General features: G+C 38.2%; 3 protein-coding genes across 4 annotated transcripts; 1 reads left to right on the top strand and 2 right to left on the bottom strand.

Annotated features, from left to right (window-relative positions):
- The first annotated feature begins 4,189 nt into the window (after positions 1–4,189).
- LOC103868735 (ras-related protein RABC1) lies at positions 4,190–6,011 on the top strand. 2 transcript variants are annotated; one of them, XM_009146809.3, is made up of 6 exons: positions 4,195–4,466; positions 4,548–4,616; positions 5,162–5,227; positions 5,346–5,467; positions 5,538–5,666; positions 5,748–6,011. In XM_009146809.3, exons 1-6 carry the CDS (start codon positions 4,331–4,333, stop codon positions 5,865–5,867), a joined length of 642 nt encoding a protein of 213 aa, XP_009145057.1. In that variant the 5' UTR covers positions 4,195–4,330; the 3' UTR covers positions 5,868–6,011. The 2 variants fall into 2 exon arrangements, with proteins under 2 accessions (XP_009145058.1, XP_009145057.1); XM_009146810.3 differs by lacking the exon at positions 5,162–5,227 and having other exon boundaries at positions 4,190–4,466.
- Positions 6,012–10,120: 4,109 nt separating this feature from the next.
- Positions 10,121–20,771, bottom strand: LOC103868734 (AAA-ATPase At1g43910-like). The gene is made up of 3 exons (XM_009146808.2): positions 11,329–20,771; positions 10,723–11,242; positions 10,121–10,635 (listed from the first exon to the last, which is right to left on the bottom strand). Exons 1-3 carry the CDS (start codon positions 11,859–11,861, stop codon positions 10,213–10,215), a joined length of 1,476 nt encoding a protein of 491 aa, XP_009145056.2. The 5' UTR covers positions 11,862–20,771; the 3' UTR covers positions 10,121–10,212.
- Positions 13,917–14,276, bottom strand: LOC103868781. Its single transcript, XM_009146849.2, has one exon. The coding sequence runs from the start codon at positions 14,274–14,276 to the stop codon at positions 13,917–13,919; it is 360 nt and encodes a 119-aa protein (XP_009145097.2).
- Positions 20,772–20,917: the final 146 nt, after the last annotated feature.

The following is a 20,917-nucleotide window of genomic DNA, read 5'->3' as shown; positions in this document are numbered from 1 at the left end:
ATATTTGATGGTTATGTTGTTGATGGCTCGGCAGTCCACACACATGCGCCATGTCCCATCTTTCTTAGGCACTAGTAGGACCGGGACTGCACAGGGGCTAAGGCTCTCGCGGATGTAGCCTTTGTCCATGAGGTCTTGGACCTGCCGTTCCAACTCCTTAGCTTCCTCAGGATTGACACGGTAAGCGGCTCGGTTTGGTAGTGGCGCGCCGGGTACAAGATCGATCTGATGTTCTATGCCACGGATAGGGGGTAAACCGGCAGGGATCTCGTCAGGGAAGACATCCTTGTAACGTCCCATGAGGTCTTGTACTACGTCCGGTACTTCAGGAGCTTCTAAACCTGCAAAACAACCTTCCTTAAAGATCATTAGTAGCACCTGTGTCTCACGTTGTAATGATTTAAGCACTTGTCCGGAAGTCATGTAAAGGTTAGTGTTACTTACCTGGCCGGACTGCGTCATTGCCTTTTGCATATCATGAACTTCTTGAGGGCTGAGAGGTGCTAGGCTGTGCTTCTTGTTGTTGTGGACGAAACTGTAGATGTTGGTGCGGCCATGGTGAAGTGTCTCCTTGTCAAACTGCCACGGCCTTCCGAGAAGTATATGGCCGGCTTGCATGGGCACAACATCACACTTGACCTGGTCTTGGTACTTGCCAATACTGAAGGACACAACAACTTGTTCGGCAATCTTGAGCTCAGTCTCATCATTGAGCCATTTGAGACGGTATGGTCGAGGATGGGCAGTTTTGACCAACCCTAGCTTATCAACAAGATACTTGCTAGCCACGTTAGTACAAGATCCGCCATCTATGATCAAACTACATACCTTGTGATCAACACTACATCTGGTGTGGAAGATGTTCTCCCGCTGGATGGTCTCTGGGTCAAAGAGGGTGCTAAGAGCTCTTCGGGTCACTAGCAGCTCGCCTGTCTCCGGGTAGTCGGTTACTTCTTCATCAGAGATCGCGGCCGCGGCCTCTGCCTCATCTTGGGATTCATACTCGCCATCCCCCTTTAGGACCATTACTCGTTTGTTTGGACAATCCCGAGCGTAGTGGCCTTTGCCCTGACACTTATAACAAATGATGTCACGAGTACGCAAATTTTGGGCTTGAGTCTTACCCTGCTCCGGCTTAGATGTATTAGACGATTCAGCCTGGTTGGTCTTGAATCGGCTCTCAATCTCAATCGTCTTGCCCTTGTCGCCTTGCTTTGAACCCGGTTGAGTCCAAGCAGGTTTGCTGCGGCTGGTACTGGCCGTCTTGCACTTGATGTGCTGCTCGGCTTGCGTAGCAAAGTGCAATAGATCGTTGAAGTCTTCATAGTGTTGTCTCTCCACCTTGCGGGCAATGCGGTCTTGCAGCCCTTCCAGGAATTGGGACATCATTGTCTCCTCGGGCTCGTCGGTCTCAAGCTTATTCCTAAGTGCCTCGAACTCCTCAAAGTACTCCTCCACAGTCTTAGTTCCCTGCGTAAGTTTTTGAAAACGTTTTAGCACATCACGCTGGTAGTAAGGGGGAATGTACCTCGCGCGAAGCTTGGTCCGCATCTCGGTCCAATTACGCGCTCTCCACACTGGCCCGGACTTAGCAACGTCTCGATCCCACCACGAAAGAGCATTGTCCGTCAGCTGGGCTGCTGCTAGGGCAACCTTATTGGCCTCACTATATTGATAATAGTCGAAGATGTACTCCATGCGCTTCTCCCACACGATGTAGGCATCCGGATCAACCTTGCCGGCAAACGTTGGGGGATGAAGCTTAAGCGCCTTGCCTCCCAACCAAGGCTCTTCCTCCTCTCGGTCTCGACCTCCCCTATGGTCGCGGCCTCCTCCTACTAGGGCCCGGGGTCCTCGCGCGTTCCTCCTACCTCCCCGGTTCGGCCTCTCCTCGTCCTGACTGCGCGTATCATCGGTACTGTCCGCGTCCGAGTCAGTGTCATGCGGGTCCGGCTGATGCCTTCCTGGTGGTCGAGGTCCGTTGGGCCTGCCTCCCTGCCGCATCTGAGCAAGCTCGGCGGTGATAGTCCTAAGGCTCGCCCTCAGTTCTTCATTGTCAGCTAAGAGTTGAGCGTTTATGGCCGCTTGGTCTTGACCTACATCTCCCATAGTTCTCTGCAAAGAAACTCAAAGAAAGATTAAAAGGCAAGGGGGGTTAAATAGTTGCTTGGGTCGGATACTTTGAGTATCGACCAAGGCTAAGAGTAAATGCAAAATTTATGGTAAAAATCGAATCAAGTTAAAAAAAGGAAAGATGAATATTTTTTTTTTTAACTTTCGAAAACTTGGAAAGAAAGTAAAACTTCTTTAATTTTTTTTAAATGCAAAAATAGAAAACTTGGAGAACAATCCGAAATTTTTTAAAAAAAAGGAAAGTAAATTTTTTTTTTTTTTGAATTGTGACGGCTAGGGTTCAGGAAGAACTGAGTTTCGCAGGAAACTTCAGCTCTGATACCAAAATGTTGTAGGCATGGGTCGTAGGGTCGAACGGACGGACGGACGGACGGACGGATGACCGATCCGCGGTTCAGCCTTGTCTCGGATGGATGGTACGGGCCGGCTCGTCTCTTGCTTGTGATCGAACCTGCAACAGATAGGAACCTTTAGTGAGTTTTCAATAGGAACAAGAACAGAACAAGATATGATTCTTTTGGTTTTTATAGAATTGGATGAATGAAATCTAAAAACAAAAGATAGAGAAAGGAGTAGATTGGCGGATGGAATCTGCTGCTGGACGTATGTCTCTCTCAGCGAGATGCCTAGGTCGGATAGGAGGATAGTTATGGCTCCGGCTCTTGTTGGACGTGTGTCTCTCTCAAGATTCAGAGAAGGAATGGAATGGATCGATGGACGCCACAAAGAACAATGGATCGGCTCTTTGATATGTCACGCGGCTGCTCTCAATGTTTCACACAACTGAAAGACTTAGGGTTTCTTTGCTAAAGCAAAACTCGATTTCATAAAAGACTTGCCGAAAATTTGGCTACTACAAGTGTTTAAATAGCTGTTCCTTAATGGACTCTAAAAGATAAAAAGGCCTAGACAAATGGCCATAGTCTTAACCGAAATAAATTAAAGAAAAGCAATAGACCGGTCGCGGCTTGAGATGTCCGGATCAGAACTCATAGTATGCTTGCATGTTGCCTCATTAAAACCTTTCGGAAAAACCCAGTGGGACAAAACCCGATAAGGAAAAAGAGTACAACACATACTACTCCTTCTGATGAACGGCTACATCTCTGAACCGGAAGCAAGTTGGTTGGATGGATTGAGGATGAAGGTGGAAATGATCAGGCCGGCTTCATTCTGGTCGATGGAGGAGAATTGGCTTGAATGGAAGGAGTCTGGAACCTCTAATGGCTCGCTGGTGTCTTCAAGCTTTAAGTCGGCCAACTCCTGGATCAATAGTTGCTTGAATCCGGTTTGTTCATGTGCAAGCAACTCCTGGACAGCTTTGGCAAATCCAGCTCTTATAACCCTTGAGCCGGACCTTGTGGTAGGACCTTTGCGGATGATGGGAACCTCAGTCGTGGGTACTACAACATGGTGATGAGAGATTGTGAGAGATGGTGAAGAGAAGCCTGAGAGATCGTAAGAGATGGTGAAGAGAGGTGTGAGAGAGATCTCGTGAATGAGCTTTCGGGTTAAGGGTATTGTTTTGTGATTTTTAAGATAGATCGAGGGTGTTCTTGTCTTTTGCACTTTTTTTATCGCAGGTTTTTGGTCGCAACACTGAATTTTTCGGCGATCAAAATTTTTAAACGCGGATCGCTAGCGTCTGGTCGCAGCGATCGGTCGCATTACCAGCAACAGATAAACGAACAACGTTTAGACGCTGGAACTGGTCGCTGACGCTAGCGACCGCGAAACGAACAGGGCCTATATGTCAAACGTCAGGATCTCAAACTCCTGAACACCTAAAATGAGAAAGTTTATCATTTTATGTTGATCTCTAAAACTCACTCAAAATCTGCAGTTACGCAACATCGAACGTAGACTGGACACTGCCCACAAAAATTGGGCTTAAGATCCTGAAGTCCCAACTGCTTAGTATGTACTAGTTTCGACCGATGTCGAATAAATAGATCCAACGGTTAGGAAGAGATAAAAAAACGACATACATAAATTTTACCGTAAGACCAACCGTAGGAGATTATTCTGGTGGCCCCGCGTGTAATACAGAAGCGAGTCGGTGAAGCAAAAAAGGCATCTCTCTCCCTGTTTCTGAGATTTTCTTCGGCTTTTTCGTCTGCCTCTGTGTCATTCTTATCTCAGATCCCGAAGAAAGTTTCCTCATCGATTCAAAGTTTGTGTGTTTGATTGTTTTTCGATGGGTTCTTCGTCGGGGCAACCAGAATTTGATTACTTGTTCAAAGTCTTATTGATCGGAGATTCTGGTGTTGGGAAAAGCTCTCTCTTGTTGAGTTTCACATCTAATACCTTTGATGACCTTTCTCCCACTATCGGTGAGTTTTATCAATCCTGATCGACCTTACTACCTATCCGTATGGGTTTTCTTTGCTTTGATTTGGATCTTCCTTTTCTAGGTGTGGATTTTAAGGTTAAGTATCTTACCATTGGAGAGAAGAAACTGAAGCTTGCCATTTGGGATACAGGTTTGATTTCTTAAATCATGATTTTGCTTTATTAGTATCCTGGGAAGAATTTCATGCAATGATTTGGATTCATGTAAATGTCAAATCTTGTGGTTTCAGTTTACATTTTCACTTGATTTGATGCATTTTGTTTGTAATCTTCTTCTTCCCTTTTTAAGATATTGTGTGACTTATGATATTTGTCTTGCATTTCTATTAGTTTAAATATTAGTGAGACTACTCACTAGTGTCTTTTATTTAGAATGGTTAAGATACATAATTTCATGTGATTAGTGTGTTGTACTCAGAATTTTTAAGAGATTATTATCTTGTATTTAGGATAGTTAAGAGACTAGTGTCTTGTCTTTTGTATGGTTATTAGATGTCTTTTCTTTGGAATGGTTATAAGATTGGTGGTGATGTTGTGTATTCAGAATGGTTAACATGTTAGTATCTTGTATTTAATATGGTTACGAGATTAGTGTCACTGTCTTGTATTTTTCGTTCAGTTTTTTTTATTTGGTGGTCTCTCATCAGTTGTGGGGTGTTTTTATCTGATCACTCAGCTGGGCAAGAGAGGTTTAGGACGCTAACAAGTTCATATTACAGAGGAGCTCAGGGCATAATAATGGGTATGGCTCTCTAAAATGAACAAAATCATTTGTTTATCTTTGATCTCCTATAGGCTACACACTTCATCAATGCTTTGTTTTTCTTTGTAAGTGACTTTTGGGATTTCTCCATTTGTAGTGTATGATGTGACACGACGAGACACATTCACAAATCTATCAGATATATGGGCTAAGGAAATCGACCTGTACTCGACCAATCAGGATTGCATCAAGATGCTTGTTGGGAATAAAGTCGACAAGGTAGAGATCTCTCTTGGCTAAGTGTCTGTCTACTATGCTGCAACTCTTTTGACCCTAATGTCATCTCCAGGAGAGTGAAAGAGCCGTCTCTAAAAAAGAAGGCATAGACTTTGCTCGGGAGTACGGATGTTTGTTTCTGGAGTGTAGTGCAAAGACTCGAGTCAACGTTGAGCAATGTTTCGAAGAGCTTGTTCTTAAGGTTAAAATCCGTGCCTTCCTCAGTTTTTTTTTTTTTCTGAGGATTAGTATGTCTAAGTCTCAGACCTTTGTGTACGTGCAGATCTTGGAAACGCCTAGTCTTACTGCTGAAGGTTCGTCTGGAGGGAAGAAGAACATCTTCAAACAAAACCCAGCACAAACAAGCAGTGCTTCTTCATCTAGCTACTGCTGCTCTTCTTAGACACGGCTTTTTGGTTTATGACATAAAGTACACTCTTGCTCGTCTTCTTGTTCTCGGTTTCTGTTTCCCAAAGATTATATGCAACATCCTGGATGTAAAAATCTTAACCCTAATTTCAAAGTTGTGATCCCTGGTTTTCTAGTCTGGTCTTATCTAAAAACAAAATGCTCTTTTTACTTAATCAAAGGCTTAAAAAATAACTGATAAATTGCATAGTTCAAAAGTGTAGGCAGTTTAGCATATATCTCTCAGGAGCCCGTAACCAAGACATTGTTATAAATCAAGAGCATGTATTTGTTAAATGGTTATACTGGTCGGTCCCGATCCACCTGACCCGCTCTACTCGCAAGAAAGCGCTCACTCTGCACTATGCTGTATAAAACCAGTTGCCTGGCTCAGACGTTTCTCTGTCAAATTTTTCATATCTTCCTGACAAATTTTCGGTCACGAACTCCTCGTTGCACGCAGTATATGAAATTCAATAATGTTGTTTGAAATGACTTCATCAACCTTATATTGATTTCAAAACGGATATTTTATGATAAAAAAATTATTTGATGTTTGTCCAAAAAATATAAATGATTTGATTTCAGAATTCTAATCCATATAATTAATAATCCACGTAATTATTTGAATCTCTATATTTTGAGAAATCAGTGTTTTTTTATGTATTGGTTTCACGTTAATTCTAAGATTGGTTAGTTACATTGTAAATAAAAATTATTATTCATAAGAGCTTTTTGTTATATTTCTTTTTTTTTCTTAATAATATTTTAAATGTTAATTTCGTTTTTAATATTTTATCACAAACCATATAAATATAAAAAAATGGAAATATCTTTAAAAAAAATTAGGTATAGACTATACATATTACGTGAATTCGAGAAGAAAAATTCACAAAAGGATACAAATAATTAGGATACTAAATGATCATAAAACCGATCCTATATCATTAAACTGAATAAAATGATCTAAATTCTAATACTATGTTTAATTGAGTGAAAACTTAGTATTTTTTAGAATAATTCTATATTTACTTGTTATAAATGTAAATTACAAAATGACTTAAAAATTTATATATAAAACATAACATTAATTATTTGTTATTTAATTTATGAATATTCAAATCTGTATATTCAAAAACATATTGGTTATCAGTTGTACAACCTCAAACCAAGGAACACTTCATTTTTTTCTATTTGTTTCTAACTCTACATCTATTAAATTATACATAAATTTATAAAAGATATATATATATATATATATATATATATGTTAAAAAAATCAGAAAAATACAGTTAACAAAATTATTCAAATACTGAATATAAGAAATTATGACTTAGTTCAGAATTAAATTATAAAACTAGTTTACCTAAAATAACAAAACGAATCATAATTTATACCATAGTCATATGTTTAATTAAGATAATAATATAAATATTTAAAAATATTTTTTTTTTTACTTATTTTTCCTACATATGTATCATACACCAATTTAATTATACAATAAAATTAAAATATTAAAAGAATTATTATAATTTTTATGATATACTATGTGCATGAGCACATAAGAGTCACCTAGTTCTGAATTAATATCCGTGCAATCCACTTGAAATAATAATAAACTAGATTTTGATCCGCGCTTAACAAGCGCATGTATTTTTTTGGTGACCGTAAACTCAAATATTAAATGAATTTATGTTTATTATTAGATATCTAAAATATTTAAAGCTGTTTTATTATAATTATTTCATTCGGGTACAATGTTTCATTGAGTTTTCATATCCGAATCAGACTTTTGGTCGAACCGTAAGATCTAGTAACTCATATATAGTGGAATAGAATATAATAAAATGAATATAGTAAAAGTATCTGAAAATCAAAAAGACCGTTATTAACCCACTGAGAAAAAATATAATTTGTTTTTTGTTTTATAAATTTTTGATATATTAATATATATTTGACTTGTATAAGAAATTTCTTTTAACAAATATTGTTAAGTTTATTTATAAATATATTAATTATCAATCTACCAAAATAGTGAAGCAAGTATTATTTTTTTCCTTTTTTAATTTTCTATCAAACTATTATCAATTTTTTTTTAAAACAAAAATCAGTTTGTGAGAGATATTTTATTATTAGAAATCTATACAATTTAAATAATGTTACATTTATATGTATTTATGTATAAAATGGTCTTCATAATTTGGGATTTTGTAAAAAAAGGGTCTAAAGTTAATTTGGTTAATTATTTTTTTCTGTAACAAAAGTTAATTGGATTTATAATTTTATTTTCTGAATGGGTTGTATGAGTTAAATTATCTTTTTTAAGTTAAACGCCCAAAGCCTATTAATAATATTTATTTTGCTGATAACAAAGTGAGATTAAATAGGGATAACATATAATATATAAGGAAGACCAAAAAATAAAAAAAAATAAAAGGTCCAAACAACCTTTATAAGTAGATTTATCAAGACTACTTCCCTTTTAATAGAATAGATTTTGATTTATAATTTTATTTCTATTTATTTGGTATTATATTTACCAATTGATTGTGCTAAAATAATTTATTTTAACAACTGATTACAAAAATCACATGTGTTCAATTCTTTTCGATCGAGTAGCATGTACTGTTATCATGGTTACTACTAAGTTAAATTGCATAAGTTTTATAGTTTTATATATATATATTTAAAAAAAAGTAATTATCATCACTTTTAGGATTATAAATTTATTTAAAAAAAATTTATGTATTAATTTGACATTCTGTTCTTTTTAGAATTAGTTATTTATTTTATTATTATATTATTTTCTTATTTTATATAATTTTAGTTTTAAATTTGTTGAAATATGATATATTTTAGTATATATTATGATGTTGATTATTTAATTTGATAAACTAAAATTTATAGAATAAGATATTTTATAAATAATATAACTTTGATGTTTATTCTAGGAGTTGGCATGTCTTCGAAGAGGTTTCATTGTAAATCTGGAGGCAAGCTCCCAATTTTTCATCTCAGGAGAATACTCGGCCCGTCGAGAGACAGTTGTGGTGGAGTTTTTGCTTCGAATCTGGCATTGGTCGTGCGAGCTAAGGCGTCGACATACTCAAAGAATGGTTGCAAGAGCTTTAGGACATCTTCCTGGATGTGTTGAGTGAGAGGAACCGAGGTGATGTACTGGTGTTATGTGTATCCTCCACGCTCTTTCGGGTTTGCCAAGCTGGGTCAGTGGTGGATATTCTTGTTCCCGTGGTGTTTGCTTCATCTCGGGTAGACTCTTTCTCGTTTCAGGTGGCAGGAGATATAGAACTTTCTTGTGCGGATAATGGGGCTGGGGCCCTCTTGCTTGGGGCTGCTGGCTCAGTTGGTTCTCCCATTGTTACAAAATGCTTCTTTGTGCTGAGAGATTCCTGATTGGTCCCTACAGAAAGAGTCAAATGTTGAAGACTGAGTTTGGGACTTTGTTTAAGAAGTGATTAAAAGATAAACTAAGTTGGAAATCTCGTTTAGAAGTAAATCGAAAGTAAAGAGGAATTACAAATGTGGGACAAGATCAATATTAGAATCAAACTCGTTCTTACAAGATAGTATTGAGATCGCTAAGTATTCTATTCTCTCTTCGATAGAAAAAAAAAGTCAGTCTTTTGCTCGCTTAGCAAAAATCTTCTATTATAGACCTGGAATAAGACAAAAGACAGCTCATCGTCCTTTCTGATGAGATCATATATTCAGTATTTGTTGGAATGTGGTCACATATTAGCTGCAAAGCAGGCCAGCTCGCCTTGTCTCTAGGATTTTAATGCGAATCATTGTATCATCTGTACTCCTCTGACCGGTTAGCACCCCTGTCGCAGGCATGGGCTCGAACTCGCTGATAAGATGTCGCTTTCTATTATATTTTGCGGTTAGTACTTTGGTTTTGGGCCGCTAATGAACCTTGAATAAGTTGGACCGGGCATTGATTGGTGTGTAACCCACCTCCAAGAGAACTTAGACCTAACTACCCTTTTTTCCAGGATGCTGTGGCATTACAGATGCACAGCTTCAAGAAAGCTGGTTGAAGAAGCATACGCACGGGGTAGCTGCGACAGTATCACTTGCATTGTTGTTCGACTCCAGGTGTCTTGAAAAAGAACCACAGTCATACATAAATGCATCTGTCGTTAGCTATTGCCTTCTCTTTCCATGTACTCGTTATATAAATGAAAAAAACATGATTTAATTATGAAACTCTATGCCCCCTAAACTGTCTTAAGAAATGGTTTTTATTTCTCAAAGGAACTGAAATACTGAGTTACTTCTAAGTAGTCTTCAATACATAATCAATGGCACTAGATATCTACTTATCTTTCTTCATCTGGTTCAGCTTCCTAGTATCACCATCTTCAATCTCTATGGTATCTTCTTCCTCTTTCATTGTCTTCGCTTCCAATAATTCGAGGAGACCTTTGAGTGCAATATCAGCATTCTTAGTCATCATGAGCTGCTGTGTGACTTCAGCCGGAGTTACACTCACCTTAAGGACGAGCTTCTCAATGGGATCAAACAGGACATGGTCATCAATCTTGAGGTACAAAGCGACAAGCTTCTTGAACACAAAGGGTGTGCAATAACCCATGAGAATGTGAATGTCCATCCTTCCTGGCCTCAGTAACGCTGGATTGAGCTCCCCCTTGTGGTTGGTTGTGAAAATTATAATTCTTCCTTCTCCGCAGCTCGACCAAAGCCCGTCTACGAAGTTCAACAGACCAGACAAAGATACCTGTCCAGAAGCAAAGACACATAAGCTTCAAAAACATTGTTTAATAAGACAGCAGTATTTTTTCTTTTTTTTGTTGGTATAACTTACCCGCTCACAATCTTCTTTCGTTTCCTTGATCTGGCATTTACAAGAAGCACCAGATCCACAATCAATGTCTTCAATGAGAAGAATTGACCGGTTCGGGATGGAGGTGAGAATCTTCCGCAACTCACCATCGTCTCTAACGCTTTGAAGCTGGAGATCATAGATATCGTACTTCATGTAGTTAGCAATAGCAGCCACCATGGAGGATTTTCCAGTACCCGGTGGACCGTAAAGAAGATATCCACGCTTCCAGGCACGTCCCACGCTTTTGAAGAAGTCTTTTCCTTGAGAGTACGCATCAAGATCGTCGATTATCCTGGTCTTGAGGTGCGACTCAATGGCTAGGGTATCGAAGGTCGTGTGGTGCTCGAAAATGGTGGACAACCAGCATGAATTTTGCCTGTCGTAAGTGTAGATCTTGAGACTCTCGCGCAGTATGTTGTCTGCCGATTTCGTCAAGTATGTGAAGTATTCTGTCATTATCTTCTTACGAAACTCCTTCTCACATGTCAGATGAAAGAACCTATAACATAAAACAAGTGTAAGAACAAACAGAAAAAAAAAGATTACGATTACAGTCACGGAGAAGATACAAAATACACAATGTACCGTTTCTCGTAGGGAGAATTCTTAGTTTCAACAGAGTGTAGAGTCCACTCAAGATGAATCCCTTCAAACTCGTCGGTGATATTTATATCTATAGGGATCCCTAGTTTCGGCTGAGCCTCTGGATTCTTTAGATTACTCGAACCCACAACGATATTTCCGGTGGAGAGTCCTGATAGAAGTGTTGGCAAGTAAACTTCAGCCGCACGGAAAGTTATGTTCTCAACCGAGTCCCATTCTTTCTCGATCACAAAAGTGAACCTCGACGGAAGGTAAGAGGAGAAGAAGAAGTCTACAACTTTCCCAGTGATGTGATCTTGGATTCGCTTAGGCACAATGTCGTTGAAGATTGTGCGGAAAAGCATCATTATTGCAGAGAATGATGTGTAGAGGGAGAAAATTGCTGATACAGAAGGTGCTTGATTATACAGAGACGCCATTTTCTGTTTGGACGAGGATGAAGAGTTTAGAAACGCAGAGATACTGTGTTTATAAAGAGTTGGAGTGATCAACAAAAAAGTTTGCATTTTCAGCATTTAATTTCAAGCTATCCAAGTTTGGGCTCAAGAAAAGAAAAATGGAAATTCTGGATCAAAACTATAAATGGAATGTGCTAAAAGTTTATGGAATTGTGGAATATATAAATGATAAAACTGGAAACTGAAAGAAAAGAAGATTTGTTGTTGGAAATTGAAAAATAATATATAAAAGAAGAATTGAAAACTTGACAACTGTTTTTTGTCCTAGAATATATTTAATTTTTAAGATTTTTTAAATTTTATTAAGTTATCATCCATTAACTTAAAACTCATTATTATTTTATACTAACAATTCCAATTTGGTCGAAGGTTGACTTTGATTTTGACTTTTGACCAGTGGATTGACTTTTTAAAAAAAATCTTGATCATACCAGTTTTTAACCATTCGAAGGGCGTTATTTATGACTTAGAATTTTGTCCTGATTTCAGATTTGGAGTCTATTTGAACAGTTGGAGTTCATAGACACCACTTTTCTATATTGATAGTGAGGGTCTATTTCTGAACCTCTGGTACTTGCCTAAGGACTTTGAATATGCATACTTTAGTTCTAATATGTTTCCGTCAGTGTGAAATTGAGTATGTCTAACGTCTGTTTGGCGTCTTCTTGACAGTTATTTAAGTTCTTTGCGTAATCCGGAATAGGGAGTCAGATAATTCAACCTTGCTTGCGTGATCTAATTTGATATATATATAATATAGTAGTATTTGTGGTGAGGCAGACTCAGTGGAGGCAGAGGTGAGTTCCTGCACGTTGGAGTCTGGCTTATGGCCTAGCAGGCAGAGGTGATGCACGCTAGTTTTTGGGTGGGGTACGACGTCTGAGTTCGATCCACGTTGTATCTCTGAGATCGATAAAGCGTCTACGGGCGGTGTGTATGGGCACTAGTCCCATGCGTGAATCCTACGTATAAGAAAACTTCTATCGGGGGGTGATACCGGGCACTATCTCGGCTGTTGGTCCGTTAGCGAGCAGACTATATATATTTATACGCTTGGACCGTGGTTGTTTCTTGGGTACTTTAGGTGCCATGCTTGTAAAATATTTTGATTAAATTATTTATATTCGGAGTGCTATGTCTGTGTCTATGGACTCCGGAATAGCATCCCATACCTCATTAAGCGACTTCCATATTTTTCACCCCTCTCTTTTCTCCATTTAAGGTGAGATAAACAATCATGTGATATTTGCACGGACTTGGTGACACGTTGTCCTCTAGATAGGACGTGACGGGTGTCACATGTTTAGTTTCATAGTATTTCAAAATTTTCAACAAAAAGAGGCTATGATGATGAGGAATGGACGGACTAGGATTTTGTTGGTTCTAAAATATAAAGAATGACACAGGGAAGCGAAGATTCTAAAGCAACAAGGTGGCAGATGATGTTTGTTTCTCCAACATAATAATTTGAAGTTATGGCTTTATTTGTTAAAAAAAAGGAGAATGGTCAATGCCATGGACAATGACAATAAACATGTTATATTAAAGAAGTGTTTGGGACAGATTTCAAGTAATAGATGGATCGCATCGAATGATTTTTTTTGAAAAAAATGCATATATTTACTCACAAGGATTTAGAGCCATAATAAAGATCTTACAAGACCAAGAACGAAATGAAGGAAAGCTAGCGAATCAGCCTATCCTACGAATGTGTTCGGAAGCACCATGTTACTTCTGCTTCTATTAAAAGTTCTTATTAACAACATGTTTGATGTATCTTATGTTTCATTTAATCTGTTATATTGATTTGTTATCAATAAAGTTATATGTTATAAAAAATAGAAACAAATTTAAATATTTATACTATTAATCTCATCATTATTTATTTATGTTATTGCTAAAGTACATATCATTTTAGAAAATTTATGTACATATCATGTATGTCTATTATTAAAATTTTATATTCATGCAATTGAGTTGGATAAAATAAACATATCTCATTGATTAATACTAAAAAGGTAAAACCTCTGAGTTAAAAAATTTGTGCTTTTTTAATGGCAGTTTATAAATTGATATTAGTAATGTTTTTTTTTTGACAACAGAGAAACTACTCTACGAGGAATCCACCGGTTCATGTAGCCAAACCGGTGGTATTGAATCAACATATAACATAGCTGAAGGAGAACTCCTTGCACCACGTGCAAGCTTGTCCGCCATTGTGTTTTGTGTCCTTGTAATATGTCTGATCTTGAAACTAGGGAAGAAAGTCTTACTGCGGTTAAATTCTTCCATGTGTGTAGCAAACGCTGGCCAATCCTCAAGTGAGGACACCATCTTCACCAGTTGAGAAAAATCTATCTCGAACACTACATCTGAAAACTGCAGAGTCTTCATGCACTGCATAGCCCAAATCAAAGCTTCACATTTTGCACGTAGAGGTGATAAGCTTCGTCGAAGATTCATTGCCCCCATCATTACGCCCGCTGTCCCCCTCATTCAACAGTACCAACCCTGTCCAGTGAAGACATCTTGCTCCCGCCAAGCCCCATCAACATGACACACTCTTGTATGCTCCATTAATTGTCCCGTGACACCTGGTTGGGCATTTCCATGCTGGTCTGGAACCAATACTTTCGCCTCAGCCCATAGGGTACTTTCAACTTCCACTCTTTGCAATATTTCCTGAGGATTCCCATCCTTGTTCTGATAAATCTTGTCATTTCTATTCTTCCATATATACCACATAATCCAGGGAAAACAATCAGAATCAAAATCCTTTGGAATCCTCCAAAAAAGATAGTCTAAACTGGTGTAAACTGAAGAAGATGGGAATATTCTCGGAGGCGAAGGAATCCTAGATAACGCCCAAGTTTGTAATGCTGGTGGGCATTCAAAGAGAACATGATTTATCGTTTCCTCCTCTGTTCCAAAAATACTACATTGTAAATCACAATCTATGCCACGTGACTTCAAATTCTTGGATACCGGTAAAGTCCCAGATAAAACTTGCCAAACGAAATGTCTTAGTTTCGGGGAGCATTTAAGTTTCCATGTAAACACAAACGGTGGTTTAACGTTTGGTCCATAAATTATTGTCCTTGGTCCCCTATCTAGATATAATGACTCTGTCCTGAAACATGATTTAACCGAATATTTACCGGACTCTGAATACATCCAACCGGAATCCAACCAGACGTATCTGGCCTCTGTGTCCTACTCACTGTTATCCCACAAATGATCTTTACATCATCTGGATGATTATATGCATTGAGCAAATCTACGTTCCAGGATCTATCAACTGGGTTGATGAGATCTTCCACCTTGAGAGATGGATTTAAAATTGAATTTGGTTTTTTGGTAATGCTAACCTCGGGCGAGGAGCATGAATCCATGGATCATTCCAAAGAGAAATTGATTTTCCAGACCCTACTCTTTTGATTAGCCCTTTTTTAACCAGAGATCAAGCTGAACATATGCTTCTCCATCCATAAGAAGATGAGTAAGATCTGTGATCATCCAGAGGATGAGAGTTCCGAAAATATCTTCTTTTGAAAACCTTTGAAAATAAACAATTTGGTTTATCTATCAATCGTCATAATTGTTTGGCCACTAAATCTGTATTAAAATCTTGGAGATCTCTGAAACTTAGGCCACCCTCTTCTTTATGTATGCAAACTTTATCCCAAGAATACTAGTGTATACCTTTTTTTGTTTCCCCCACTGCTCCACCAGAAGTGCGCTAAAGTACTAGTAATTTTCTTGGTAACCCCTGTCGGAAGTCTGAAACATGACATCACGTATGTTGGCAAAAGTGCGGCTGAAGATTCTATCAGCACCTCACTTCCTCAGGAACCTTATGGCCAAAAAGTATCGATGATTTCGAAAAATTAATTTGTTGTCCTGATACCAACTCATAGTCTTTGAATAGCCTTGCAAAAGAAAAGACTGTCGTCCGCAAACAGTAAGTGAGAAATTGGTGGACTTGCCCGTGCTATCTTTAAACCTGTTAAATGTTTTCTCCTCTCCTCTTTCCGAATGTTAGCAATAAGAGATTATGTACATACGATGAATAAGTGTGGGGACAACGGATCCCCTTGTCTCAGTTCCCTCTCTGGAACTATATGTCATTTCAGTTGCCTGTTGAGTAAAACCTTGTAATTGACCGACGATATACATCGCATTATCAAAGCTACCCAGTCAATAGAAAAACCCATTTTTAAAAGAAGGCTCTTGAGAAAAGGCTATTCTAGTCTGTCACACGCCTTTCTCATATCTGTATTGATCGTTAAAAACTTATCCTTGCACGCGTTATTGGTGCGTAACCCGTGAAACATCTCCTGTGCAATGAGAATGTTATCCGAAATTAACCTGCCGGAAATAAATGCCGATTGAGTCTCCGAAATTAAATTTGGTAATAAGCCTTTCAACCTCTGGCATAATAGCTTTAAAATGATTTTATAACCCACATTGCACAAACTGATGGGTCTAAGTTCGGTCATCCTACTTGGTCTCTCTGTCTTCGGAATGAGACATATATTTGTCAAATTGAGTCTATCATCAAAAATTCATGTCCTTAGAAAATCATTAACCATGGAGGCTACATAATCCTTAATTGTTGACCAAGACTGTCGATAAAAAGTGCAGTCATCCCATCAGGCCATGGGCTTTTTCCGGATGCATCATAAATAAAGTGGCCCTTACCTCTTCTTCCGTAGCCATAACCATCAGCCTGAGATTCTGGGCATCCGTAACCAAGGTCGGAATTTCCTCTAAAAAACCTCGGACTCCGCTGGAGAGGATGTACTAAACAAATCCGTAAAATATCTAACCGCTACTCCTTCCACCTCTTGTTCTGAATTTACACAATTGCCCTCCTCATTGTGTAGACCAATTATCAAATTTTGAATACGTCTTTGTTTTGTCGAAGCGTGATAAAATTTTGTATTCCTGTCCCCGAGAACATGCCAATTAGTCCTGCTCTTTTGTTCCCAATATTGTTCTTCATCTCGATACGCATTTTGTAATTTTCTCGAAACCTCCAACACCTCTTCATGGGATTTTGTTAAATGATTTTGAATTTCCTCAAGTGCTCTTTGGAGGGAATCTATTTTATCCTTCCCATATGGCGGATTAAGTTTCCTCCAGGCTGAAATCTCGTATCTACGCCAATGTATCTTGTCCACAACTCCTACCCTTTCCCTTCCGCGGTTAGTGTTCCATCCCCATGTGATTGATTCCATAATACCATCTTCCCCAATTCCATTCTTATCAAATCGAAAAAATCTTCTATATTTTATAATTTTATCCTCAATTGTTGCTACAGTGGGTCCGTGATCTAAGGCAACCATGCACAAATATTCAACAAAAGAACAAGGGAACAAATTATGCCATTCATTATTCCCCGGGGCCCGATCCAAGCGACACTTAACAACTTGACACCATCTCCTCCCACTCCATGATAGAGTATTTCCTAGACTAGAGAATTCCATAAGACCACAATTATCTATCATATTGTTAAAAGCCACAAAAGTATCAGCATATCGTAGGGTACCGCCTTGTTTCTCATGATTACACCTAATCTCATTTAGATCTCCAATAATAAACCAAGGTTCATCCGGAGAGATACCTATTCTCGTTAATCTCTCCCAAACTGGATCTCAAAGATTTTGGTTTGGTTCACCGTAAACGAAGGATATAAAAATCTGCTTGCCATTATATTCCGTTTCAACATCTGTAATCATATTATTACATGATACAATATTAACCTTGTAACTAAATTTATAAAATAACGCCAGCCCTCCACTTTTACCTTGAGGATTTGAACCAGAACCCAGAGTATTTTTTTCCAAATAAAGATCTCATTGACATACCATTGACGAAACCAAACCAACGACGAAACAAAAACATCGTATTAAAACCAACTGCCCATTCAACAAACAGCCAAAGAGGCTAAGATAGAAATATAAAGAAACCAAACCACTAGGACCAGACTCGATTCTATAGGACTTCATAAGTGAATCCATCATTATTCAAAACAGAATTGTTTTTTTTTGGTTTATATATTTTGATTGATTTAGAAATCCATATAGTATTTATAAATCCAAGTAAAATATGCAAATCCGGAGGTTTTCCCTCGGATTTGGGTCTTTGTATTTTTAACTAAAAAATCCAAACAAATCCATTCAAATTTATTATTAAATCAAATATATTAGTAAATCTGTACGATTGAATAATGCTTGATTTGATATAGAATTTATGAATCATTGAACCAATAACACATGATTTCAATACATATTTGAAAATCATAAAACCAATAACAATAGATTTAGTTCAGATTTTCAAATCCATTAAAATACAACAACCAATAACTCATATTTAGAAAACCCAAAACCCTGCATCCTGATGAGTTCTTTGGCTTAGTAATGTTTATTGGAGATATATGAAGTTTATAGTTCCGGATAAGTATTTATTGGAGATATGTGAAGTTTATAGTTCCTGACAAGTATATGAATTCAAATACAATTTTAGAATTAATATAAATGTCCAATATTAAATTTGGAATAGTATGAGAAGATATAAATATTAAATTCGAGCTGTTAGCACATATTCGGACTGTTAAGTAATTTTACTCAATGTATGTGTCCTGCGATTAAAAGACCAAAATCAAACTTGGATAAATTATTAAATAAAATATTTTAAAATGACTTAGTATATCTTAAATTTTTTTTATCTAAACGTGTAAACAGAATTTTTAGCCATGTTATAAGAAACTAAATCAATCAAAACAAAATAATTTTATAACATTTTTTCAATCATTACATTATTTTATTCATAATGTAATTTGACTTAGATATAAAATAATTCTCAGTTACGAAGTCTTCACTAGCTTTTGTCAAATTTTCAAAGCTTTCTTGCATTATATTATCAAATGATCTCAAAAACACTCACATTTATATTCAACTTCACACTCCCACTTATATTCACTCTCTTACTTTCATTCTCATCTTCACCCTCACTCTCATTTTCATCTACATCCTCACTCTCACCCTTGTCCTCACCCTCACCTTCACCCTCACTTTCACCCTCATCCTCACCCTCACACTCACACTCACCCTAACCCTAACCTCACTCTTACTACCCTCACTATAATAATATTTGTTGAATATGTCATGTTCCTGATCCTAGATAGGATCGTCATATCAGACCATGGGACGAGAGAACGTTCAACAAGTCGAGAGATATTAAAGCAAGTGTTCCATGGTCTGAGTAAAAGGGTTAACTCCGAAAAAGATGAAACTTAACCAAGGAAACAAAAAGATGTGCCTCAGTCCGTGGATCAGTCCGTGGATCAGTCTGTGGAACCAGACCAGCATGAAGATCAGGGCGTCCCGAACATTTCAACCGAGGTTCACTCTTCTGACTGTACCGGACAGACTGATCCGGCCGTGTACCGGATCTACCCGCGTACGTCCCGAATGGAGCTTCGACTAAATCCTCGACCAGACGACCGAACTGACCGAACTGGAGCTCGTCTTGTCCGACCTTCTCAAAAATCCAAGACTGATAGTCGAGCCAAACTTAGCCTGGGTCATGAAGAATCCGTGCATTCTCACTTTTGGTCCGTTTGGTTCATCCCGACTATCGTGCCCTCGACCTTGCCTCCGTGTTCGATCCGTTCATGAACTTTGATCATCTGAATTTCTCTAAGGCAAGGATTCTCAAGCTGTTAGATGACTTGGACCGCTCTTGGATACATTCCGTTCGTGAAGGACATCCGGCCGATCGTACCGTTCGACCCGCGTGCATCCTTCCCCTTACCGCATTGGACACAGCCAGTTCAGATGAACCTGGACAGTAGCCGAACGGTCATCTTGACTGGTCTTTATCAGATTCCGCACCTTTGACTCCTTTATGATCTTCTAGTCAAATTTATCTTTTCTATGTCTTGCTTTTCCACAATTCTCATTATTGTCTTTGATTACATAACTCTATAAGTATGTAACCTCCTTCCATTTGAAAGGATAATCGATTTTGTCTTGAATTTTCTGAGTTTAACTCTTTGTTCTTTGTAAGAACTTGTCTTGTTTCTTGGTGAGTCATATCAAAGTAAACACTTCCTCAAATCGTTGGACTAGTGATTCATATCAAGCAACGACGAGAGAACCTTCATTTGGTGGTCTTGTGAGTCATATCAAGCACCATTGGAGTTGGGAATATTGGAGGCCTTCCGCAACCTTCGTGCGACCCTTCAATCCATCCAGTTTTCCATCCGGAGTTCATATCAAATCCGTACCAGTAGAGTGATCCGTTCCTAGGGTCCTTCACAAATGGAAGTGATGAAAATAAGCTGGATCGAGCTAAAGAAAGAGTGAGACTAGCTAGACGAGCTGGAATAAACTTAAGTCCTAGCTCAGTCTAGACAAGTCAGCTAGATCATCTGACAGTCCGAGCTCAACTAGCTGGATCAGCTAATTGGAAGCTCAACTCAGCTAGGAAGAATGTTTGGCAGCTAGGTCAGTGGGTCGGGTTCGGGGATGTTATGGACCAAAGGTTAAGCATGGTTCGATCATTAACCGGTCAAGACTTAGTCGAAAAATCTTAAGCACGTGTGGAAAGTGTGCTATGCGATTGGAGGCAGTTTCTGGCCGAAGAGGGACAAATGGACATGTGCCGATTTAGTTATCAAAAGACAAATTTTTCATTTGGGAAAGCGGTTGACAAAGTGTATGTATGAATACAAAGCATTGTGTTTGATTTTGGATACATATTTTTCTTATAGAAATTATCAAAACATTCAGAACAGAAAGACAATCCGTAAAAGAGAAACATGTTTGATTGAAGGGAAGAGTTGATCGAATAGTCAAGCCAAGAAGGCATTCGACTACGGTTGCTTGAAGATCGATCCTAGCATCGATCTAAAGGATAAGGAAAAGCATGTGGGAAATTTTGAACGCACGTTTGAAGTGAGTGGATGCATTGGTTTAGCCATCGCGCATAGCCTTCGGTTGATCCGATTGGACCTATGGTCGTTCGGATTAAACGTGTTAGATCACAGATCATGGTCGAGTGGCCTGATCAAGTTATGGGCGAATTGGTTGGTTCGGTGGTTAGAT

This window comes from Brassica rapa, chromosome A05 (genome assembly GCF_000309985.2).
Source record: "Brassica rapa cultivar Chiifu-401-42 chromosome A05, CAAS_Brap_v3.01, whole genome shotgun sequence".
NCBI classification, from domain to species: Eukaryota; Viridiplantae; Streptophyta; class Magnoliopsida; order Brassicales; family Brassicaceae; genus Brassica; species Brassica rapa.
The sequence above is the reverse complement of the archived record's forward strand: the minus strand, read 5'-3'. Positions and strand labels throughout refer to the sequence as shown.